This window comes from Maylandia zebra, linkage group LG1 (genome assembly GCF_041146795.1).
Source record: "Maylandia zebra isolate NMK-2024a linkage group LG1, Mzebra_GT3a, whole genome shotgun sequence".
NCBI classification, from domain to species: domain Eukaryota; kingdom Metazoa; phylum Chordata; class Actinopteri; order Cichliformes; family Cichlidae; genus Maylandia; species Maylandia zebra.
Window position 1 is genome coordinate 16,103,090 of NC_135167.1, and position 26,633 is coordinate 16,129,722.

At 37.5% G+C, this 26,633-nt stretch overlaps 1 protein-coding gene across 1 annotated transcript in view; it reads left to right on the forward strand.

Annotated features, from left to right (window-relative positions):
* Positions 1-26,633, forward strand: part of LOC101487496 (CUB and sushi domain-containing protein 1) — a 457,578-nt gene that overhangs the window by 262,298 nt on the left and 168,647 nt on the right. Inside the window, exons 7-10 of the mRNA XM_024803309.2 lie at positions 150-227; positions 8,949-9,030; positions 15,279-15,403; positions 21,636-21,757. Of these exons, the coding sequence (XP_024659077.2) occupies positions 150-227; positions 8,949-9,030; positions 15,279-15,403; positions 21,636-21,757 (407 nt within the window). The remainder of the gene's footprint in view (positions 1-149; positions 228-8,948; positions 9,031-15,278; positions 15,404-21,635; positions 21,758-26,633) is intronic.

The following is a 26,633-nucleotide window of genomic DNA, read 5'->3' on the forward strand; positions in this document are numbered from 1 at the left end:
GGTGAGAAGCATTTCTTGGATTGCACGCATAGGTGCACCAAATGGCAACCCCCTAAAATAATTAGTGTTATGCAAAAAAGACAAACAATTAAATCTTTAAAAAATGTGATGTATAATTAAATGAATAACTGCTAATTTCCTTCCCACAGTGAAGAAAGCAATCGAGCTGAAGTCTAGAGGGGTAAAAATGATGCCCAGCAAAGACTCCAGTCACAAAAACGCTGTCTGTAAGTACCCTACAATCTGCCGTGGTTTTGTGTGCTGATGCAGATGCTGTGACCACGTTGTTTAGATGGCATTGCATTACACATTTGGTCAAACATATTTAAACACACACACACACACACACACACACACACACACACACACACACACACACACACACACAGAAATGTTGTATATATGCAAGGACACAGGGGATGCATCCATGTTTGATGTGGCAGGAGAAGTGATTTCATCTATTTTTCAATGAGGTCGACTTACTAGGAGACAGGAATTGGTATCATGCTCTCCTTTTCTTTCTGTTTCTTGTAGCAGGTTACTTAATCCTTTCTTAGTACTTTTTTGAGTACTAGTATCAGAATATTAGAAGCAAAAATAAACAAATAAATAAAAACACAAGTTTTAAATATATCTAAATAAAAAACAGTGGATTGATTTAATTTGACTATATAGTATTATAGTTTCCATTAGTTCCCATCTATTACATATTTATTAGTGATACATTAATGCAAAAGTAGCATTGTCTAAGTCTGACAGGTTTAGTCTGCTAGTTCCTAAACTAGAGATCAGACCCTCCAGAGAGCCAGCGAATAGAATAGATCAGAATAGAATAGCTCTTTATTGTCATTGTACATGTACAACAAAGCTGCGACCAAACTGTGCCAGAATGACATATATAAAGTGTAAACAGCAGGAAATAACAAAAAGGAGAAATATATACAAAACAAGGGGAATATATGCAAAAATAAGAGACAGTTACACAACAGAGAACAATTAAGTCTGTGGTATTGTAAAAGTAAGGAAAAAACTGCTGCTACAAAAACTATTTTTTCATCATTTGTACTTTTCATGAGTCTTTACTTGATGTGAAAGATTATAACCAAATATGTTTTGTTGCTTAGCACCCATATCCTTGTGTTAGATTCCCACACCAGTATCACACCAGTATTTTGTGTGTGCTTTCTGATTATTTATACGTTTTTAGTAAGGTGTCAGGAAGAGCAAACTTCAGTGTAGCACAGTGATTTACTTCCTGCTGACTGCCACTCTTGCTTCCAGTGGCACTCTTTACCCATTTAACTTTTTTAAACTACATAAATTTCCAAAAGTGGGCACAATAAAGCGTTGGTGTTGCTCGGCCAACACTGGAAGTGTTCCCACTGTGTCTTATTCATGGCCCCTGGAGGTGCAGCCAAGAATCCAGAAAGAGACACTGAAATCATTATTGCACAGACTAGAAACAGCCTGTCTGTTAGATTCTAAGTCAGTAAAGAAAGTGAAGCGTCTCACAGAGCAGGAGGGCAAAGACCAAAAATTCTGAAGTGCTTCTTTAATTTCTGTTCTGCCCCCTTTTTCTTTTGCTAAGCTCCCCACTTGACTATTTTCCCATATTGCAGTGCAAATAGTCTGCACATTATTTGCATATAGTACACTGTATATCATCTGAGTGGGATTTATTTTGGTGAAAGCTACAATGAAAGCCAGACTTTCTACTTGAATATAAATATATCCATAAGGCAAGGCTAGCAGCTAGATAAGCCAAGAAAAACATAAAAAACCCAATAAGATCAGAGCCCAGAATGACTTACTGGATAAAAATGTTTATTTTAAGTAAAAAAAAAAAATCACTGTTTTTGCTGTTGCCCATGAGGTACTGTATTTATCCAACCTCAGAGTTTTTCTGTTTTAAACATGAATAATAAAATCCTGGTTTCATTTAAAATAGTTTAAAGGACAACCAGGCATAGCTTGGAAAAATATTTAAGAACGTATGGTGGAACTGCAAAGTAATACTGTTCTTAAAAGTCCAAAGCAGTGACTGTAGATTTGTGCAGTTTTAAATAACCTTAATTTTTGTTGTTCAGTGCACCAGTTTGCAGCATCCTGCCAGAAAAAAATGTCTCCTTTTGAGATGAAACACAACTGGTGTGTTTTTTTCTTTGAAATATAAAAGCAGCCAGTTCTCTGACAAAAAAAAAAATAAGCCCAAAGCTTTGTCAGTGGAACTTTCAAGATGATTTATTACTAATACGCCAATGATTTGTTCGAATGCTGGCAAGTAATGTGTAATTGTTGTAGAGTTTAAAAGATTTCTCTCTAGAGGCTGTGTTTAACCATTAAGTATTTACTCCGATTCAGCTTTGTGATATCTCAAACCCAAAAGAACTGTCTCTGCTAACTATTAGACATGCAGTGATTAGAATAGATCACTTGTTATTTAGGAAAGCAAGGGGATAATCTGTGGAAGTCTTCTGCTTTTATGTGGACCTAAGGAGAAATAGTTTTCACCTCAGTGGCAGCTAATGGGAAACCAAATAAAGTTAAACACTATATTGACCACAAGGAAGCAAAACAATAAATTTAGCCGTAAATAAGACAAATATCTCTACAGTCTCTGATGGCAGACATATGTCTTGGCAGCTTGGAGATGCCCCGTAAACAGCATTCCGATTCTGTGACACGGGCTTTTAATTATCACAGAAGCCCAGCCTCATACCTCATCCATCCCTTAGCGTTTAACTTCATAATAGAATCCTCATCAATAATTCTGCCGATTTACACGCTCAGCCAAGCATGCACTGCCGCAATTAACATTAGTGTGGCGCTTTTTGTGTGAACGTATGTGCACGTGTGAAGGGAAATTCTCATGTGCTTTTGTGCTTCTCCATGTGTTGCTGCAATTAATATTTAAACTGGTCTGCACTCTGCGTATTTGAGTGTGTGCATGATTATATAAGGAGTTCCTGGGGCACGTCAGTTTATTATAGTCTTCAATGATATGACGCTGGGTAAAGAACATACCTTTACTTAGATTTACTAAAGTACACACACACAGTCCAGACTCACACATGACCATAACCAAAGTTGTTTCCATATAAAGAATATCTGAAGTCAGAAAGTAATGGTTGGTACTTGTTACAAGAAGCTGGCAAACATAATATCTTGTTATGAGGTAAATTTCTTTCCAAATGTAAATCTTTTATAATGCATGGTGACATATAGTGTTATGTTTTGTATGTATTACCCCAAGAAATAGACTCAGTAAAACTCTGCTGGAGAAAAAAATAAGTTGACCTTTTAAATTGGTTTTGCAGGAGAGAAATTCTCTGTATGTTGTAAAATAACTGTAATCACCAGTGGTTTATATATGCTGAAAGATTCAAAAGTAACTATCCCACTTGTAAAATTGTTATTGCACTTAAGCACATTAGCTTTGTTATCCATAATCATTATGTGGAGCCAAAGCATAGTGATGATAATTACTGTTAACTGTGTAGTCCAGGGAGCCCTTTAGCCTCTGCAGCTCTGGAAATAAATTAGAAATTTACCTCACCTTGGGCCCATGTTCATTGAAAACGTGCTCACATGCTTGTCATGGGGACCAAAGCTGAGTAGATGTGGGTTCACATTGGCTGAGCAAGGTTATCCCAGTGTAGACCATCAGGTTGGCAACCAGGGCCATTAAAATATTTTAAAAAAGGAAATCCAAGGTCCACGTTTGGTCCTCAACTAGTCTTTGAACAACACTTCTGTAGACTAAATGACTCCCAGTGGTAATATTATAGCTCTGTGGTGAAGAATCTGCAGTCTTTATGCAATATGTAATCATTACAAAGAACCAGACTGATGGTAATGAGTTTTACCTGTCTAGAGAGTGGAGTGCTTATGAATCATAATCTAAAAGACTGTCTGTAACAGCCTCAAGCTTATATTAAAGCACATTCTAATACACACACAAGTACAGATTTAAATAGGTTCACAGATGGTCGGTTTATGAATAATTTTCATACATGCTATTGATAAAAATCTTACACAATCTAAAGGATGAGATCATTAAAATACACAGCTACAAACTCAGAGTGGTATGTAAAGCAACCCGAAATAATTTCGCTGAGACCAACCCATGGCGGAGTCGCCCTCTCTCAGCAGTAACATTAGCTTACTGCTGAGGATGTGTCATAATTATAGAGAGGCTGAAAGATTGTGATTAAGGAGCGTTACTCCCAAGACAATGACGTACAACTGTAATGAATGATCATTGTGGAAGCGTAATTTATAATCAGTGTTTTCTTTAGGCTTGTCGGGCAATATGGTGCTGGGCCACAGACTACTCGAAAGAAAGAAACACAACCACTTAAAATGTAACTTTGTCAGATAGCATAACACCACAGCTAAATAGTTTGGAGGAAACGTCACAGGCACGCTTTCAAAAATATTATGTAATTATGGGTTTGTTCACTCTCATACTGTACGTCTTATATGCGAAAATTTGATGAACTCAACGTAATAGCGTGGGGCCGGAGGGCTGTAGACTTTAGCTCTTGGGTTGATTGACCTGTGAACATGAGAAGGTGGAGGAGAAAAAGAGGGCAGATTGGATAAGAGGCAACAAGAAGAGGGCAGCGCAAGAGAGTATATCAACAATAGACACTTCACACATTTCTCCCGTCATCCTGCAGGCATCTGAAGTGCACCTCAAAAGCTCTTAGCTGAAACACATCAGCTGATCGCACACACACACACACCAGCATACGCTCTAACACTCTCACTGCTCCTGCTTTTCTCTTTATGGCCCTGTTTCTTTTGTATTCTTGTCTTTTACTTGTTAATAACTAAACATCTATGCTTCGTTGCTTTGCATTCTCACTTCGAATGTGTTTATTTGTTTCTTTGGATTGCTCTGTAAGTCTGTAAAAAAGTATTCAACTTCCCTGCGTCCCTTTCATGCTTATTTTTAAGACTTTGCGAAACTTTAAAGTTTTTAAAAGTGTTGTCAGTAACGTTCAAACTCAAAGACCACCGGTTTGTACACATTATTGTTTTCTACAGTTAAAAAATACAACACGTAATCCTAAATTTAAGACTCCAGTTTTATTGATTTAAATTTAATGGATTGTTTTGGGGGCTTTCCATAAAATTTCATTTGCATGAGTCTGTTCTAGAGTTTATGATGTCTAGAACTAATGACTCATGATTCACTCTTGTCTTTAAAAAATGGTGTCACCTCCAGTCTGGCTGCTGTGATGTATAGTGGTGATGGCAGTAGCTGCATAATCTCTTTATGCTTGTTGCATACACAATGACTAAAGCTAATGGTTTCGTGCTGACTCTAAAATTAAATAAATAAACAGCAACTACAATAACAACAGAGCAAATGTTCTGTAACTCCTGGAAGATTCATGTTTGTTCAACCACTTTGGTTCCTCAGTAATCTTCGGGCTGGGAGGTGGGCCCTTTTTTTCATAGAGAAATTACATTTTCTGTACAATGTACTATTGCAGCACCTGCTGTTACAGGCTTTTTAGCATTGGCGATGTGACAGTGAAGTTTGTTGTCATATTGGTTCAGTGTTATAAAAAAGCAAAAAACAAACACAGCCCAAAGTTGAATTAATCAATAGAAGATTAATTCAAAGTGTTGAAATACTGATCTCACTATATATTTTGTGTAAAAATACTCATGGCTATACTGATTTTACTATCAATGATCACTCCTTTTAAGTTTAAGCAACAGTTGCATTGAAGTCAGTTTAATAAATCAAGCTGTGCTGGTGTTGTGCTGGAATATCCTTTCTTCAAATAAGTGAGTGAATTGTACAAAACATCAGTAACACCCATCAAACTACCAGATCAATCGTTTATATTCAGTTAAATTAAAAAAAAAAACCCTGACAGCGTCAATCAAACCTGAACACTGTTATCTTTGTTAACGTATCAATCGATTGGTTTGGAGTGTTTGCTTGTAACTTGTAACCACAGCTGCTAAAAATTAACTAATAGTAACTTGTGTCTTATTTTGGCTCAAATGGCAGAACGTTACTGAGGTAAAGGAATACTAAACGTATACAGGCACCAATGAGCAAACAAATCCTTTTTCGTTGTTGTTGTTTTTAATTGAATTGAGTTTATTTATTGAAATACTAAATAAAAAGTTGACTTTTATACATGAAAGGTTTGCTGAGGAGACTTTGATAATATGTAAATTGCACTGTGCGTCATAAGGTTATGTTTAAATGCTGAATGATCTTTTAAGTGCAAATTGGATTAAGTCAGCGTGAGGATTTTTAATATCGGCCCAGCAGTGATATTTGTCCTTTTTTTTCCTACAACAATCTCATGTTGTTTGCATGAGCTGGATTTGTTTCCGCCGTATGAACCTTTTCATTTTTTGCCAATGAAAACCATTTGAACACGAGTGAGAGAGAAAGCAGTGAGCGATCATGAAAGAGAAAGTGCGTTTTAGAGTGTGTCTGTGTGGTGATTTTTTTTTGGACGGAACATCAAAACCACGGCAGAGCAATAAGACAGCTTGTTCTGTTTGCATCATATCGCACACAAACAGTCTATACACTCACAACCTCTCATCGCGCACAAAACACAATCACACAAATGCAGCAAATCATTCATCCATCTTTTATGCTAGGATGCACAAAACTTTGGCATCCCTTTGTAAACTGCAGCTAATGTGAGAGGGGGGGAAAAAGCCGAGGGAGCACGCTGAGAATGCAAAAGTGGAAAGGAGGAGTGAGCGGGAGCAGATACAAACAGAAAACAGGAAGAGAAATAAAAGCAAGTAAGACAGATACCGGAAAAGATGGGCAGAAAGACAGGGTGAAGTGTTCAGAGGTCAGATATTTCACTTTCTCTGGGTAATATTTTATAAGCCTGCAAGATTATTCTCACATGCTTTTCTTCGCACTACACAGTTTAGAGCTCTCATTTCCCCGCACTTTTACTTATTTCCTATCTCTTTTTTATTTGTGTTTTGCTCACCGTCATTATTCATCCCCAGAGTTCCATTAAGACAGAGCTGGTCTAAACTGGTTTCTTTCATGTTGTCTGGTCTCATTTACATTTACATTATGATTTAGCCATGCAGCAGATGTTCCCACTCTGAGCAAACTCTGAAACCAATTCAATATCGCAAATACAAGCTGGACAAAATTTGTCATGTATCTTGTTTTTGTTTTGTTTTGTTACTGCAGATAGTTGAGAAAGCCAATCAGATTGCAACTTATGCATTTAGGCATGTGACAATTTTCTCTGATGGTACGAGCAGAATTTGGTGAAAAGCATGGATCCACCCTGTATTCCCTTAACTGTTTAGGCTAGTGGTGATATGATTGTGTGGGGGGAATTTTCTTGGGACACTTTGGATCCCTTTGCACAAACTGAGCCTACCTGATCAGTATCAAGTTCATTGTAGCTGACGATGTCCATCCCTTTGGTGTGCCCATCATCAAATGGCTGCTTCCAGCAGGGTAACAGGCACCGTGTCACAAGGCTCAAATCTTCTCAAACTGCTTTATTAAACATGACAGTGAGTTCACTGTACTCAAATGACCTTCACAGTCTCCAGATTTCAACCCAGTAGAGCACCTTTGGGATGTGGTGGAACGGATGGTTGGCATCATGGATGTGCAGCAACTGTGTGATGCTATTATGTCAATATGGACCAAAAACTAACCAAATAGCTCACTAACTATTAATTCTGTAACTGTGGTTGAAAAAAGAAATTCTCACAAACCCAACAGAAAACAAAACATCAGAAAACATAAATGGTCCAAAAGGTCGAGTCCTTGATGAAAGTCATCTGCCTACACACATAACACTGAGTTTTAGATCATTCTTGCACGAGGGAAGAAAGGTGGTCCCGATAATGAAAAGGAGAGTGGAGAAATTACACAGCACTGGGAAGTTCTTAACAGTTAAGCATTAAGACTTTAATAAGCACTCTGTGATATTTTGCCATCGGTTGGTTTTATATTCCCTGCCTGTTTTTTCTTTTATGTCTGAGTCCTGGTATTGAGCATGCTGGCTCCCAATCATGGTTTACTAGGACACTTGATAGAACTGAGCTATTGTTAACAAAATATATTTTACTGTGCCTTTCTGCTATGACAAGTCAAAATGTCAGCCATGAAAGGTCTATTAAACTGCACACAAAATAATTTATATGAAGGCAAACCTGCCTTACATCATAGGTTAAAACCCTGCCTCTGGATCACATTGCAGTACTCCTTATGGCAAGTTTCTGCTTTTACATCTAAGGAAATGCATAGAGCTGATGCAAATTGAAAAGTTAAATGTGAAAAGTCCTCAGTGTCTGGTAAAATAGTTTTTTGGCTGCTTTGGCTGAGTTAAAGCAAGTCTATGTGATCTCCTTTTTAATAAATAAAAGGTGTAAAACTAAACAGTGATAAAGGCTCGTCCATTTCCAGAATTTTGTTTATTCCATCAGTTAAAATTAGAAGTCTTTCAGTGAAAGAAAGAAAACTGTTGTTTGGAACTGTCTTCCTCATTCCTTCCTCAAAACCAGGAATAGCTGAGATTTGCATTTCATAGGCTTTACAGCATTATTTTTTAACACAGAACATAAAAACACACAAAAAAAAGGTTTTCAAGTAAGGATGGACTTTAAATTCCAACTTGAAGAGGTGAGCACATGCCTCTTTTTTAAAATTCTCAAGAACCGCTAGGTGTTAGTTCTCACAGTTGGAGTTATCTTGTTTGTACATCGTGGTTGGACTATAATCACATATTGAAAAATACTCAGAATCCACTTTCATCTCACTGCAAAAGGAGGTATGAAGGCAAATTTAATAAGTTTCCTGTTGGCATAAAAGGATGCATGCAGCCCTCTAAAACTGCTAAATTTCCATGATAGGGTGTAAAATAATATCCTGAAACCAGACACTGCATCCATCTTTCTTTCCTTTCTTTCAGTGGGTCAAAGTGGTCTCGCTGGTGATGTTTGTCCAGATCCTGGAGTTCCCGAAAACGGCAAGAGGATGGGCTCTACTTTCCAGTAAGTGAAGCTGTATTTTGTTTTTAGACTCACCTCTTGAGTCTAAATGTTGTTGTCTCACATGCAGAAATCAGACTGACCTAGAAAGGTCCCAGGTGTTTTGTTGCAATACATTACATTAGCTAACCTGGCACAAGCCATCAAATCATTTGGCTGACATGTGAGTACAGGAATGTTTCCTCAGTGTTTGTTTATTTTCTGCTTGGTTTGAGTTGTTGAAGCATTTTAATTCATAAGTCAGAACAGATTGGCAGTTGGCCACAAAATACTTGTGGTAAACCAGTTAAGTTCTCAGTTTTAATGAAAAAACCTAAATGAGCTCTGCCTACCATGCTCTGCTTTTCCTTAACCTGTCTATTCTACATACACGTTTGATAATGGTCAATACATAAGGAGAGTAAAACTTCTTTAACTAGGTTTGATGACTCCTCTGTACTGTTCTCTCACTTCAAGCGATAGTGTTGTAGTTGGCTGACAAAATTGATCACTGTGTGAGGAACATCTAGTTCTTCTTCATTTTCCGAGAGACTGAAGTGTTTTGTGGTTTATGCATCATTATAAATAATGTATGTCCATTGGGGATGTGTTGTTAGAACATGAGCTTTTTAGATGCAAAGCACCATATGTAACTGGGTTGAAACCTACTTGGAAAAACACAATAAATTGTACAAACAGATTTTTTGTTTAGTGTTTGCTTCACCAGCCGCCCCTACATCAAGAAGTGTCACCTACAGGAAAACAAATTATTAGCAAAAAATGTAATCCTGCAAATTCAGATGTAATCCAGATGTCCCCATCTCATTAAATTTGCAAACACACAAACAATAGTAAAGGGGGGCAATCCAAGAACTCTCTGTGTTAGAGATGTAAGTAGCATGTTAAATGTATGGGACATGTACTTAAATCACCTCTTTTATGTGAAATCAATTCATGACTGTTCATAACAGTATCAACTTTAAAGCTATGACAGAAGAATCAATTCAGAATTAGTTTTCTGCCTGTGGAATCTAACTACCAAACAGCTCTAGCAGCAAATATTCCTACTGCAGTTCAGCTCGAGAGCGAGTTGGGCCGATAGCTTTTTGGGCAATGACATAATTCTCTGAAGTATTGATTAGAGTCCAGGTTAACTTGTTCTACAGCTGAACTGTTGTATGAAAAACATTCTCACAACATTTAGCCCTGTCAAAGCGCTTTCAAAGAGGTGGATGTCAAAGTCTACAGTCAATATTTTTTAATCACATCACCTTCGGTTTACATCAAGGTCCAAACAATCAAGAACCTGAATAGCAGATTAGACTTAGAAACCAAGATAAAAGTGTGGAGAAGGAAATAAATCATCCAAAGCACACAACGTTATCGATCAAACATGGTTCCGTTTTTTGGCATTTTATGGCTGCCAGTGGAATCTGGCCATTAGTGTTTATTGATGACGTGACTGCTGATAGAAGTAACAGGACGAATTCTGAAGTGTATTGGACTATACTCTCTGCTCAGATTCAGACACATACTGTGAAACTGGTTGGACAGTGTTCATAGTGCACATGAATGATGACCCAAAGCATACTGCAAGAGTAACCCAAGAGTTTCTTGAAGCAAAGAAATTGGATATTCTTCCATTGCCAAGTCAGGGACCTAATCTCAAACCAACAGGTGATTTTTAGTTTCTGAAGACAAAACTGAAGGTGGCTGGAGTAAAGGACTAACAGAATATCTAAATTGCATTGCATCTCAAATGCAGAATATGTTGTTGTTCGTGGGTTTTGGACTTCAGGCTGTCAATGATCGCATTTTTTAAATTTATTTATTTTTTTTTGTAGCGGAAAACTACAAAATTGCTCTATTATCCAAAAACATATGGACATAGGTGTTTGAAGGGATAGAATATAGACGTATTAGAATTGTTTCCACACACACATATATATATTTTGAAATGTTCTTTCAGCTTTGTTTTCAATTCTTTTTGTAAAATCTGTAAATACATAAGCAAGATGGAGCATGAAATTCCCAGTATTTCATGCTAATGCTTGCAAAGTTAAACTTTTTTTTAAGGCTCTTTGAACATGCAGCTGTGTCTTTACCCTCACCTCAGTCATTAGCTGGTAACCTTCAGTGTTTGGAACAGCTTTGTAGGTGAGAGGAAGGCCATAGAAATCATCCTCATTTTGAATGAACCTTTATTTCCTTTGTCTGATGTACACAATACATAAAATTCAGCTGTTACTCAGATATAATAATAATAATAATAATAATAATGGATTGGATTTATATAGTGCTTTTCGGGCCCTCAAAGCGCTTTACAATTCCACTATTCATTCACTCTCACATTCACACACTGGTGGAGGCAGCTACAGTTGTAGCCACAGCTGCCCTGGGGCAGACTGACAGAAGCGAGGCTGCCATATCGCGCCATCGGCCCCTCTGGCCATCACCAGTAGGCGGTAGGTGAAGTGTCTTGCCCAAGGACACAATGACCGAGACTGTCCGAGCCAGGGCTCAAACCGGCAGCCTTCCGGTTACAAGACAAACTGCCAACTCTTTGAGCCACAATCGCCCATTTAGGCTTATAGTACAGTCTTTATATTTGAATACAGTAAGTTCAGCAATCAGCAATGCCACACATATGTCACGATGGCTGTGGCTTTTCAGCTTCTCTCGTTTCATGAGTGCAGCTTATGTTATTCAAACAAGTCTCCTTACAGAAAAGTGAATTAATGAACACGTCTACATTTAACAGCATAATGAAAGACTGCCTTATTATTTCCTAATGACCCTAATGAGTCAGTTATTATAAGGCATATTCTTCAATGTCTTGCTATTGGCCTTATATTCTCATTTGAGGAATATAAGAAATGTAACAGACATATCTCATATAGCTCTATCCTTTGATACATGTGTATCACACTAGTTTATAATGTGCTGCCCCTTTATTCAAGAAAATAATGTAAACCTCATTCATTTCACTCTGTTGTTCAAATGTAGTCCTGGTTTCAGCTCAATTAAAGGCTGGTTTAGCTACTTCTGTAGTATTATTTATACTGGAGTTTTTCCAAGAGTTAGGACACATGTTGACACACTTTGCAGTTCCTTTTTGACCTAATAGACAATTTTTTGTCCTATTTTATGACCACTATACTATTTCTTTATGGCTTTAATGAAGGAATTATATGATTGTAAAATACTGTATATGGCATAGCTTACATTCTGTCCTATAAAAACATTTTCATGTAACAGCAGTCTTGTGCAAGATATACTGTAGAAAGTTGCACAAGTTTTCTATTAAGTTTATTTCATACAATACAGGCTATGCTTTAGACTATTCTAATCGGAGTAATTAAAGGCATGAAGGAGTAGTACAGTAGGGGTAAAGTAGGATAAAAAATACAAATCTAAACAATTGCAAAACTGCTAAAAAATTATTGGGCTTTTAATTTTCCATCCTTCTTAGGTGTTGCTTTAATGCATGCAGGAATTATGTAAATAATGTAACAGCACAGAGAAGATTCAGGAAAGTACTGCAAAATGTAACAAAGAGAGTATACTGAGAGAACAGTGGGCAGGAGAAAGCTTGAAAGCACTGAAGAGTGATGGCCCTAAATACAGAAAATGTTAGGCTGTTGAGCAGGAGAGAGACAGAGATCTGAAGATGTTCCTCGGACTAATAGAGAACAAATGGTAAGGAGGGGAAGTAAACATGTGGAGTATTCTTCAGTTTTTCTTTGAAGTAAAGAATATGTTTGTATTGAATGAACAATAATAGCTCTGATATGTACGGCTAGATAAATATTTTGTTTCTAAAAATGTTTTTTATTTGAGATATTCTATTGTCACTGGAACGATTTTCCTGTGAATTTATGCTCGATAACGTGAAATGACAAGGCAGAATCACTCATTTACCAACGTATCAGACATTTTTGGCAGATATGTGTTGAATGATGTTAGCAAAAAACAGCTTTGAACAAGACTAATATTTAATGAAGTGTAAAGAATTGATTGACAGATAACAAAAAGGATGCATCTAAAATAGATGAGAAATAACTTTTAGCTAGCTTAGGTGTAGCTAAATAAGTGTAAGAGTTATTGCAGTCTGAAGGCATATGTAAGCATGAAATGTAGATGAAGTCATTTCCCAAACCTACAGTGCTGCCATGAGCAGACTGATTCTTGAAATAGGAAACATTTAAAACCACCTTGACTTTTCCTATTGTTGACTATATGAACAAACGGAGTAACACGAGGGGGAAGCTCATTGGTCAGGGGAACATGTGAGAATCTATTGCAGGAAAACCATCGCATAAACACTCAATCGATGAGGCATTTATGTTGGAGTAGTTAGACAAAAACCACTTTGAGCAAAAAGGACATAAGGGTGTCATTTGAGTTTGGCAAACTTCTTTTAAAGGTCTCTGTGCACAATTATTAAACGTTTCTCTAGTCTGATAACAAACACAGAATTCGCAGAGGTCCTTGAAAATAATCTGCTCTGAAGTGAATGATCCTGACATATTAATAAGAGTTTACATTTCGCTGTGACCTGAACCATGCGTCAGAGACAATGATGGGGGTGCGGCTTTCTATGCAAGTGTCTAGGTCAAGCCGCCTAAATATGCTGTGTTTGGACATTTTTTTATCCCAATCTGATTTACATTTGCAAAAATTTCACTTTGGTCTTGTGGGTTGTTGATCAACTTACCTATAAATCCTAGAAAAAATCACTATCCATCCTGTCAGTGTGACTGCATTTGATGTAGTCTTTTTAGATGTCGTTAGATTGTACTGCACAGCAGCCCTGCGACAAGCTCCGAGCTTGCTTGCACTGCGTGCCCCACTTCTAGGACACACTGGCAAGGAAAGTTTCAAGTCTTGGCCGGTAAACAAGGACTCAGTGGATACGGGGATTTTTAAATTATTCACTCAATGGTGTCAGTCACCTACACTAATCAGTACAAAGGGACAAATTATTCCGTTTAATCAGGAGTGAGCTATTATAAAATTATGATCTCTCCCTGGGACTCATCCACTTACCATCAGTGGCAGGTGAAATGTAACGTGCTCAATTTTCACCATTTTCTGAAACTATTTTCAGGCCAAAAAATGTAAACGATAATCATCTTTTAATCTCTGATTCCTGCTGGTCTTCTTTGCTGGTAGATAGTATGACTTCACTAACTCTCTTGCCATTAATGGAGTTGTTTGAGTTAGTGAAATAGCATTACCTCCTTCTGTGTGAGTGTGTCTAAGCATTTATGTGCAAGTGTGTGCATGCTTGTTGGCAAGGATGTCTTTGGTGTTTTTATCTAATCATCATTAAGCACTGAGCTACATGAGGTGGAACTGAATTGTGGTTTGGTGAAGTGAAACAGGGCTAATAGGAGAACATACTGTAGAATGGGGTTTTAAATTTCTGGGGACGTACAAGATCGCTGTCACTTAGCAGGTTTGGGATGTTTTGTTTAATAGAAAAACAATATGTAACTATGAGAGGAAGATTTTAGTTCTTTTCCAGGTAAATAGTGAGCGTCAGGATAAAAGTCATATCCATCAAAGCATCACAAAACTGGTGAAAGCTGTGGCAGAAGTGAATGACTTAACTCAATGTAACAAAGACAGTAAACAGAAAGATTTGGCCTGGCTGTACGACTCTACAGTGTTTAACAACAGGGCTGAGCCAATGAACATCCAAAACTCCACGTTGTGAATGTTTGGCCAGGTGGTAGACTGTGGTGTGTGTCAGCAGGGAGGAGACATTAAGCTTTACAGACAAGACACCATGCAGATTTCCACTTGGATGGCTCGATGTCCCTCTCCCATGTTAGACAGCAGGGTGTTGGAGAAAATGCGAAAACAAGAATCATCAGAACAAATGATGAGAGAGGATAGAGAGAAGACATGACAAGCTGAGAACAGAGAAGCAAAAGAGAGCAGATGACAGAGGAAAAACATGTTACAATACAGTTACAAAAGCATCTTACAGGAAGAGAGGAGTTACAGAGCCCGACCACTGATCTAGAATGATGATGCCCTATTTGTCAAGGATCTAACAGCCACCTCATCTTCTATACCATGAATAGCATTCGTACATCATTTGAACTGAAAGAGTCGATTTTTCTGGTGATTTAAGGGCGTTTTTCTCATGTTTTTACACTTTTAACTGACAATGATTTTGGGGTATCAGTCAGAACTGGACTCAGAGTACCTCTTCTTACTTTTTTTGACAAGCGTTTTTAATTTTGTGTCCCTTTAAATAGAGTTGGCTCCAGCGTCCAGTTCAGTTGTGATGACAGCTACGTACTACAGGGATCCAAAAGTATCACCTGTCAACGAGTCACTGACACACTGGCAGCCTGGAGTGACCACAGACCCATCTGCAGAAGTAAGTCCCACCTGCCATTCAACTCAAACCAAATCATGTAGCTATTTCATACAAATAGCTTATATAATCATAGTAGCTCTTATCATCGTCATTATAATAACAGCTCATATGTTATATGTTTTACAAAGTGGATCTGTTAAATAAGGTAATGGTTATGTGTTGCCATTTGATCATTATTTTTTAATCAGTAATTTAGATTAATAAAAGATTTGTTTGCAACCCTTAAACCCTTTTTAAGCATAATTTGTTAACAGTTACTACCTCGTTTAAACAACAGTATGTTAATGAATGCCTTAAGAAATGTCTTCAGATGTGTCACAAATATTTAGATTGGATTAGGGTTAGGTCCTATTAGGGTTAGGTTTCCTATGGTCAAAATATTGATATCATTAAAAAACAAATTTTCACCAAAATTCATACCAATTTTTAAGCAAGTGTCTAATGGGATAAAATGATCAAAATGAACCATATGTACCATTCAAAAAGTGAGCACCTAAATGGAGGCTGAACACTGTGTGATGACAAATAAAAGAGATGTTTCGCTTCTCATTTCCACAGGGATCGTTTCACTTGTGAATATAGCTGTAATCATAGCACAGCTGTTATGTTAAACTTGTTTATGGTCATTTTGAAAAGTGTGGCTGTTTTTACTTTAAAATAAGCTTAAATATACCTGGAATAAAACAGCAACATAACTTGTTAAAAGAGGCTCACACCATTCATTTTACTTTAATCAGTTAATATCAACAATACACTTTATTCAGATAGAGGATACATAATCGTTTTTCAAATTAATAAATGAAAGTGAATGAAGCAACGAGATTAAAGAGGGAAATAACAGCCAAGTTTCCCAAGTTTTGTATTTTCTTAGAGGGTTAAAATCAAGAAGCTCTAATGCTGACTAATGTGTTCAAAAATCACATGATATTTAATATTAACCTTGGACCTGAGAGTGATGTAAAGAGCTGGAGGTGCAGGGGAAGTGTGAGCCTGATTACCTCAGATTCAGTGATATGTTCAAGGACACTTTTGTGTGCACTTTGGGTGAACTAGAGGTTAAATTATCAACAAGTTTTACCAACTATTATTGCCCCAGAGGTCTGCATTCAAAAATATGACCTGTCTTTAATCAGCAGCACCACCACTGCAGGCACTGTAGCAATGAAACTAGGATTACATTTTCATCATTAGCAAAAGCAGAAGTCAGTAATCCTAATGTGTTTTTAATAGTTTTTGGATAACAGTGGAATTGCACGGGAATTGCATGGCGGTGATGTGTTAGCATTATTAGGATAAGGCCACACAGGCACAGCTATGGTCACACTAATTATTTGTTCCTCAGAGTGTCAGATTGTTGATGAAATCGAGGAGATCTTTAAGCAGATCTTTTATAATACTCCTCTAAAGCCATGCCGCAATAGTTAATCCTGGTCCCATACCTCTGAATCTGTCTCCAGATCTCTAATTTTGTCAGCAATTAAAATGGTATGGTGTTGCACTGATTGCTGTTTCCGTTAGTCAATATTAACTTTGCATGTAGGATTAGGCATAGGCACTTCATCTTGTTTGTGTGTGTCAGAGCCATAAAAATGGTGCCAGGAATTGTAAGTCAGGTTAACAAAATAACACCTCTTAAATCAGCTTAGCGTGAAAAAAACGAGTTGTTCCTAGCAATCACTACCAGAGCTTCCATAGCGACTGACATTGGCAGCTGAGCGATAATCCAGTGTATTCCCTATTTGTAATCATATCTTACATAAAGATATTGTCTCTTGATTTTCACAAGCTTTGAATAGTTATGTTGTTTTGGGGTATTTGCAGATGCTAAATCTATATTATTATGGGCATATCATAAATAATATTAGCTCGGATTATGTTTTATTATTTGTTAATGTGTAAAAATTATGATTCACTTTCTGACTGAGTGACTAAATAAATAAATGTATGAGTGGCGGCGCAATGACGCAGGGGATCTTGCTGCCAGCATGTTTACCGACAGTATCCTGTTGGACTTATTATTTTACAATAAAAAGGGAGACAGCTAACAGAGACACTCAAGTGTGTGCGCAAATACACTTACAAACACACTTGCACTTGCAGCTAGTGTCCAGTGGACAATGTCACACAGCTGATAGTTGCTGCAATATTTGCCTTGAGCTGTGTGTGTGTTTGATGGGCAGACAGTCCCAGCGCTCAGACACAGACTATAGGGTCCCTGTCACATTGTGTTAAACTTTAGATGTGTGTGGTTATGTGCACATGTGTGAATGTGTAATTTGTGACTACATGTCTGTCTGTGGCTGCAGGAACCCGCCTGGAATCATGATACAGGCTACTTCTGATGGTTAGAAACAGTAGCGGTTTCTTGAAAAGCTTATCTGGAATATTCTTTTTACTATTTATATTTACATAAATACTATGTTTAACTTATTTTACAAGATTTTTAATTCATACTCAAACAATATGAAAATGTTCAAATATGAACGAATGAACAATAAATAATAAATTAAGGGGAAAAAAACCACAATAAAGTATTCTTAATAGGAGAATTTAACATCATTTTTCATTATGTAAAACAAATAAATTGACATGAGACTCAAAAAATGTTTTCTAAATAGCTCAGTGACTACATGGGTGAAGCATTTGTTCATGCTGAAGTCTCAAAACATTGATAGTGATATAACAAAATAAATAATAAAAACACAGTTATAGAAAATATGAATTTAAATGCTTAGGACACTTTGAGATTAGTGTGTTCTTGTTGTAAACCACGTTGCACAGTACAGTATTACTGACAAACACACATTTACTCTAGTACATCCATTCCCAAACTGTGCACAATTTTAAATTTTAACATTTTCTGCTGGGTTTTCAAAACTTTGATTAAGTCTAATTACCATAATAATATATTTACTTCATTTCATTTTAATAGAATTTTCTGATGATTTGGCGGTTAGGTCAATTTTCAACCTTATAACAAATGCTCCAATTTAACTCCTTTCCAACAAAGATGACTTACAATAGACACTTAAAAAAGGTTTTCACAGAACTATACAAACCTATGAAAAACCACCCTTACAGCCATATGCTGTGAACAAAATTCTCCTGATTATTTCATCATTAGCAAGTATGACAACCTCTACAAAAGCAAATGCTTTAGCAGTTTGCTGGTGATGATTTGGGCTTGTTATGTAGCTATTAGACATGGGCACCATGCAGTCAGTTTAGTGGACCATAAACTATGTATACAAATGTATTCTAACCAAATGTGAGGCCATATGTCTCATTGCTAGAGTTTGGCTGAACCTAGGTGATGCAAATGGACAATGATCCTAAGCACAGAAGCAAATCTACAACAGAAAGAAAGTAAATCATGGTGTCACAATAATCCAGTCAAACTGTGGACCTCAGCCTGAAATGCTGTGGCAGAACTTTCAGAGAGCTGTGCATAAAAGGAAGCCAATAAAGTGAAGCAACACTGTGGGTCAAAACTCTTCTACAACAATGTGAGATACTGATAAAATCATACAGAAAACAATTACATCACATTTTGCTGCTGAAGGTTATTCTAGAAGCTACTGAATCATGAGATATACTCAGATTTTTTTAGGATTGCCTTTGAGACGACCAAACCTTGGTCCGATATATAAATATTGCTACTTTTTAATTATGGCTTTTTAAATTTTGTTTCCAAAATAAGTGTAAACATTTAACCTTTCACATCTAACTACAAAATTCACATTTTTAAATATTGTTTAGATATTATAGAAAACCATCAGCAACTTACCTATAGTACCTACTCAGCTCACCAGGGGGCAGTGGCTGACACTTTGAGAATCACTACTGTTGTCTCTATTTTTTCTTTTTTGTTGTTGTCACAGAATCTCTTTTAGAATTATCCTCAAGGCATTCTTAGTAGCTCATTTCAGTTGAATTGTGGAGTCACATTGACTGTGAATGTTGGTTTTGCTCAATATGCATTATATTTATTATTCATTTAGTGAAGCTGTAAATGGGACAGTTTCGTAAAAGACTTTTGCAGTAATGTCAAAATATGGAACAACCTTCTTTCTTACTTTTGATTAAATATAGAGTACTTTATAAGGAAAATCTCAACTGAAGAACAGCATTTCCACAACAATACAAGACTGCATGAACTGGCACCAGATAGAAGCTGTGAATCCAGACTTTATTTTAAACACAAATATTTGTTATTACAGGGGTATATCAATACAAATGAACAGGTGAAAGCAGGAAGGATAAAGTGAGATAAGAAGTAGAAATCGAGATCAGTAGTCTGTTACAAGCAAGTAGAGGTTAAAATGTCTGTACTATAATTCCTGTGCATTGTATTATTTTGTGTGATCACTCTCTTGGGATTCAAACCCATGAGCCTCTCTCATTCTCTACTGAGACTTAACTGTTAATTAGAACCTGGTCTCTGAGATGAATCGCCATGAATGTGTTTCTGTGTGAGCGTGTAGCTGTGTGTATCACTGTGTGGTTCAGCTCTCTTTTCTAATTAACAGGCAGATCAGTCATCTGAGGTCCTCCTCTCTCTCCCTTTCTCTCCTTGTATTTTCCGCGTCTCTCTCTCTCTCGTGCCGCTTGCCCTTTCCTGCTTTCCTTTCTTTTCATATTCTTTCTTACATTTTTTCACCCTCTACTCTTTTTCTATCTTTTTCTGACATCTGTCTGTGATGTCTCTCAACTTATCTGTATTTAAAACCCCCTTAAACCGCGTATGCTCCTGTGACACAGGCTTTCTTTCCCTCTAATAGGAGTGAACAGTTTCAATCATTATGATTTAAGTTATTTTTGCCGTTTTAGTATAACTACAAGGAGTTGCAAGGTACGTTGGTCACCTGCTCCGTAGCAAATTGTCCTAATAGTTTCTATATTCTACATCGCTAGTATACTATAAAGGAACACCCAAATTTAGACGAAGATGATTCCTTGACCTCTCTTCTTGCAGATACAGGGTGTGTGTGTGTGTGTGTGTGTGCATGTGTGCGTGTGCATGTGTGTGTGTGTGTGTCTTTCTCATCCAAAAATGAATTTCTTTGAGACATGAAAGGATGTCTCAAGGTTCAACGTTTCATGTTGACTTTCTTTAAACTATTGACCACAGGTTGGCCTTTGGCCATGTTTAAGCAGCTGATGTATGCACTGTGAATGAAAAGATCTTATGATGTCTTTCAGACATACTCAAAAATATACCTGTTCCAATCTGTATCCTAGTTTCTTTACATTTACAAGAAGTGAGATCTTTAAGACATAAAGACTCCTCTTTCAGGGCTTTGTAGTGAGAAGAAGGACACTAAATTCAATTCTAGATTTAATGGGGAGCCAAGGAAAAAAAACCTAATACAGAAGTATAATCTCTATTTCTGCTCCCATTAAGACTTTTGCAGTCATGTTTTGGATCAAATTAAAGCTTTTCTAGGACCTATTAGGACAACTGGAAGATAAGGAATTGCAGAAGTCCCAAACAGAAGACGTAAATGCATTACATACTTGTTCAACATCCCTTTTGTGTTTAATCTGCACATAAAAATCTTTGAGATTTGTTTAATATTTCAAATTAATCCACACTGTAGCACTGGAGGCCAAGGTGATACTAAAAGTTGGCACAATGGGAATTTGGACAAGTAAAAAGGAAATATGTTAAGTAATTGGAGAATTAGTAAAATAATGATATTATTCCTGTGGGCATTTGCTGTTTGTGAAAAGTGCTATATAAATGGAAGAAATTTGGATTGATTTGATTATAAATGACTATTATTAATTAAAATTCTATTCACACAAATCCACACACATAGGTCTACAGTCAGTGTAAACCAGGGTGGGCAACTCCAGGCCTCGAGGGCCAGTCTCCCTGCAGGTTTTAGATGTGTCCTTGAACCAACACAGCTGATTTAAATGGCTAAATTAGCTCCTGAAGTACTCCAGAGGCCTGGTAACAAACTAACCATGTGTGTTGACCCAAGGTGAGATCTAAAACCTGCAGGACACCAGCCCTCGAGGCCTGGAATTGCCCACCCCTGGTGTAAACATAGTAAATATTATATGCTTACATTCTGTTTTTCAACATTTTGATCTCTGACACTACCTCACCCTGTTTTCATTTTGTCCTATTTCTAAAGTAAAAGGTGAATCTGCAAGCACAGTTTTGACCAGACTATAAATCTTTTTTGTTGCTCCTTCTCTCTTTTGCTCTCTTCCTCTGTAGCTCGTACCTGTGGCAGTAACCTAAGAGGACCCAGAGGGGTCATAACGTCTCCCAACTACCCAGTTCAATATGAGAACAATGCCCACTGTGTGTGGGTCATCACTGCAATGGACGCTGAGAAGGTGAGCTTTTTCAATGTTTAATTTTACTAAGAGTTTTTTATTTTTAAAAAAAACAACATCAAAAAACTAAAACCCTGTAATCTGACAGGTGGAAAATACACATTTTATACCTGCAATATGCTTTCATTACATTGTGTTGTGATCTTAAAAGAAGAGTACTGAGTTCCATTCAACTGAAATACAATCCATGAGTGAGGTTTGAGGGACAGGATATTGTTGGGGGAAAAAAAATGTATGCTTATGACCCAATGTGGTGAATGTGGAAATTCAAAAGAGCAGCCGAGAGAGAAAGAAAAGACTACTGTAGTGAGCATGACTTGCAGGAAGCCACAGAAGAAACTATGACACAGTATACAAACATATTCTCTTACGTCGAGTGTTGACGAAGTTAAAGGACTGTTGTTGCGGGCTTCATTTTTGTCATTTGTTTGTGGTTTGAATTTTTTTTCAGCTGCGGTCATCACCCTAATCCCACCCCACCCGCCCCCTTCCACTTTTGTCAAGGCAACTTTGGTTCTCGAGCCATCGTTGCAGAGACATGAATAATTTATTTACCTGTGGAACAACATCTCGAGTCTATCTACGTTTTTCTTTTCTTGATTTTCTTCTCTTCGTGTATTCTCATATATCATGTTTTCAGATCGTTCCCCTTTGTCTCCTCTGCACTCTCTGCCCTCCACTCTTTCCCTTCCCTCCCCCCTTACTCTCCACTTGCCTCTCATTTTGTCCCAACAAACGCTGAGTTCTTTGTTCTCCACTCTTTTCTCCTCATCTCTCCCCTCACCTACTCTACTCTGCACTGCTATCTTCCCATCCACTTTCTCCGTCTGTCATCTGCTTTTCTCCTTTCGCTTTGATTTGTTTAAAATGTTAAGTCTGAAGATGGTGAAAGTACAGAGACGCAAGGAGAGTGAGAAGGCACAGAGCTCATTGAAAACTAAAGAGAAGAGAAAGGAAGGGGAGAAAATGGGGCTGAATATTCAGCTTGCTACTTCATATCTAAAAAGCGAGCACCGGGAACAGAGAACAGGAAAAGAAAAAGGACTGAATGTCCAAGCAGGTACTTGACATGTGACATTGAAGTTTTTTCTAAAGGTGGATGGAAATGGAGTCTACTCACCTGTGAGCCTTCAAGGGAGCTGGATGGAGAAATAGTGAGATATGATTGAAGAGAGAGAAGAAAATAAAGAAAGTGGAAAGAGAAAAAGGAGTGAGAAACTGACTTTTTGTTCTCTGCTGTTGGCCATTGTGACCTTGATAGAGAGAAAAGGCAAATCTATCCATGTCTAACAGCTTGTTTCTCGCCGCAACTTAATTCTCATATGTTCCTGTACGTTAGTGCTGACTTGTCTCTTTCACATAGCTATGCGCATCTTACGAATTCACTCATGAAATCTTATTAACACCAACATCACAATCACGAGTGGTCTTTAAAGGCTTCTCGTCAGCTTTAGAGCTGCCGTCAGCCATTCGCACTTTAAGTACTTTACAAGAAATCACACTAATCTTAACTGACGTGGCTGCATAGTTTTATCACAACAAATGTACAAATGAGATTTTGCTCATTGTCAGGTGACAGATGGAAAGTCCTCCTCATGTGTTATGCATGTTACTTTAAGTTAAAAATAGAATACAGTAAAGTATTTTATGAAGAGACACATAGCCTGGGCTTATTACGGATGGGACGCTTTTTATCTATTCTGTGCATTGCATTGGGACGCGTGTGTGTGTGTGTGTGTGTGTGTGTGTGTGTGTGTGTGTGTGTGTGTGTGTGTGTGTGTGTGTGTGTGTATTCACATGCATGTGTGTTTAAAAGGCTTGATGTTTGAGTGCACTTCAAGAATGGGCTATAATGACAGATTATCAGCTACTACAGCTGCTGGCATTTTCAGAATGTCACTATCTACATACATAAACGGGGAGACAAGGACACGAGACAAAATACAAGACAGCTACACTCTACAAGACACTGAGATAGGATGCAATCCCAAAAAAGTTGGGGTGCTGTGCAAAATGTAAATAAAAACAGAATGCAATGATTTGCAAATGTCATAAACCGATATTTTGTTCACAAAAGAACACAGAAAACATATCAAAAGAGAAAATGTACCATTTTTAAGAAAAAACAAATCATAAGAGGTCATTTTGATTTGATGGCAGCAACACATTTCAAAACATTTAGGACTAGTTAATGTTTACCAATGTGTAGGACCCGTTACGCACTTTTGGGAGAGGAATGTTGTCCCATTGTTGTCTTATGCCGGATTCTAACTGCTCAACAGTCGTGGATCTACTTCTGCACGCTTTCTGGTTCGTGATGCACCCAGTCTTTTTAGTTAGTAAAAGGTGTGAGCTGAAGGAGGGCCAGTTCAAAACCTGGACTCCAAAATGTTGTGGTTGAAAAAGTATGGTATTGTCTTTGCGAAAATATGCAAGGATTTCCCTGAAAACGGGTTAGGGTCCTGTGTAACAGAAATAACTTCTGGTCCCATCACAGCAGGATCAAGCTTGGTCTTTGTTTTTTAATCAGGGGTTATCTTTTGTCAGGACAGCTTGCTAAAAGGCCCTTAACTTCTTTTTTTTTAGCATGCTAACTTTTTATGTCTATGTACTATGTCTGTGTATTCCCACTTTAGCAAAGATCTTTAAGCTTCACTTAATTTGTGCTTATAGGGAATGAGACAGATGATTAAACCCACTGGTTAGCATCCTGAGTGTAGGTTGCCTGGGAAAAAAAGGTGTTTGTATGTTGTTTTTCTTTGTGGTGAGAATAATATATGTAAAGAAAGCAAATGAGCATGAACCAAGAGGAATAACAGTGAACTTTCTGTAGACCTTTCTTCTTTTCATCTCCTCTGCTCTTCTTCATCTTTATTCTTTCCCTCACTCTGTCTCTGACTTACTATTATTCTAGATTTCTTTCGTCAATAACACGTTATAACAAAAACGTTTTTATTGAAGTGTGCGTTGCTTTTGTGATTTCTTTAAGTAGGTTTATATGCTGAAGTTCAAACAGCCAATAAGTACTGCTTGTGTACGTCATTCTGTTAAGTTTTGAATAAAAGAAGTACAATCAATACAGATTGTTATGATCTGACATCTTGTTGGCAGAAAAAGCTATTTGTGTTTTTGTGTTTGCCTGTGTTTTTATTTGTGTGAGAGTGTGCACACGCATCTGGTTGTGTGTGTTTGACTTTATGAATGTTGAATGTGTGTTTTCTGTCTGACAATTTAATTGCTAGCTGCCAGAGACTGTGAAGAACATGTTGTAGGGTAAACTGTCGGCTTTCCATTGAAGAAATACCCGGGTGGGCAGCAGAAACAAGACTGAACTGTGTGTGTGTGTGTGTGTGTGTGTGTGTGTGTGTGTGTGTGTGTGTGTGTGTGTGTGTGTGTGCGCGCGCACACATCTTATCGTGTGTGTCAGTCATTTGATTCATCAGTATCAAGCAGATAATAATTTTTGTCCAAATCTGCGCTATGTCTGCTCGCACACTTGCACCCTGAAATGCATCATTACACATGCCCATTAAGGCTCCAATCACTGCTGTCTTTTTATTAGTGTGTGTGTGTGTGTGTGTGTGTGTGTGTGTGTGTGTGTGTGTGTGTGTGTGTGTGTGTGTGTGTTTATATATTGTGTACGGACTTTGAGATACTCATGCAGTCGTCTTCATCATCACTTTAGCATCGACAGGACACATTTTCTAACATCCTGTCAGATTCTGTTAACTTTTACTTGACACAGAAATTGAGGCCAATAAAGACCAATAAAAGCCTCAGCCAGAATGTGCTAAAGTCCACTCTTACTCTGCATCAGTTTGTTGTTTTGCAGGACTGCTTTTATGCTGTTTCATAACAAATACATAATACCCAGAATTCAGTGCATTATCATAATGAAGTTAGCCATAGTCAGCCAAGAAGCTGTGGCCTTGTGGTTGCTATCTTCTGATGGAGTATCAGGAAGAAATGTAGACAGTGGAACCAGGGAAGCATCAATGTTTGAGGCACTTGTAGTAGTCTTGTAATCAGTGATCATTTGGATGTCCTGCTACATGTGCTTCATGTTTCCTGGAGGAGATGAAGCGATCGTTTACTTTTTTATTTGTGGTCCCACTTTGCCAGCTTAATAAGGGTTGTGTCTTTTTGCTCTGGGTGCAACATGATCTTCCGCTCTGAAAGGAGCCCTCCTTATTGTTTCCATTCATTAAACTTCTGCTACAAACCATTACTTCTGGTTGGCATGTGTAGCAACTGACTATATTTAGTCTAAAATACTATATTTTTATATGTAGCTGTGGTGGTAGGACTATGTTGCTGCAACAGTGAAATAAGAGTGAATTCTCAATCATTAATAAAACAATATGCAGGCCATAGCTCAGAGTGGATGATCACATAGACTGGACAAAATGTATCAGTAAAGTGCAGTGTAAATAACCATCAGTGTCCATGGTAATGGAAAGACATTCACCAATAGCTGTCTAATTAGCACATTATCTCAATTCGGTGCTTTTTGCTATTCTGGCTTTTGACTGTAATTTGGCAGTCTGACTGTCCATAATTCACAGTATTAGCTCTGTCTTTGGCTCTCATTCCTGAACCTAATGCCTCTCTAGTGAAGGAGGCTGTCAGTGATGATGCATTGGTATCACAAAGTCAACCTTTTTAGTTTTTCTGCACTGGAGTCATCCGTTAGTGATAATGCATTAATTAAAATTTATGTTGGATTTACCATGCTAAAGTTTCTTTGTTGAAAATGCAAAAAATCCTAAACAGTAAAAGGACATTTCTGAACCCACAGCATGCTGCTGTTGGGTATTTTTCTATTCCATCTCAAAACTCTTTGTAGAATAAATGGAGCTGGAAGGCACAAGAAGTC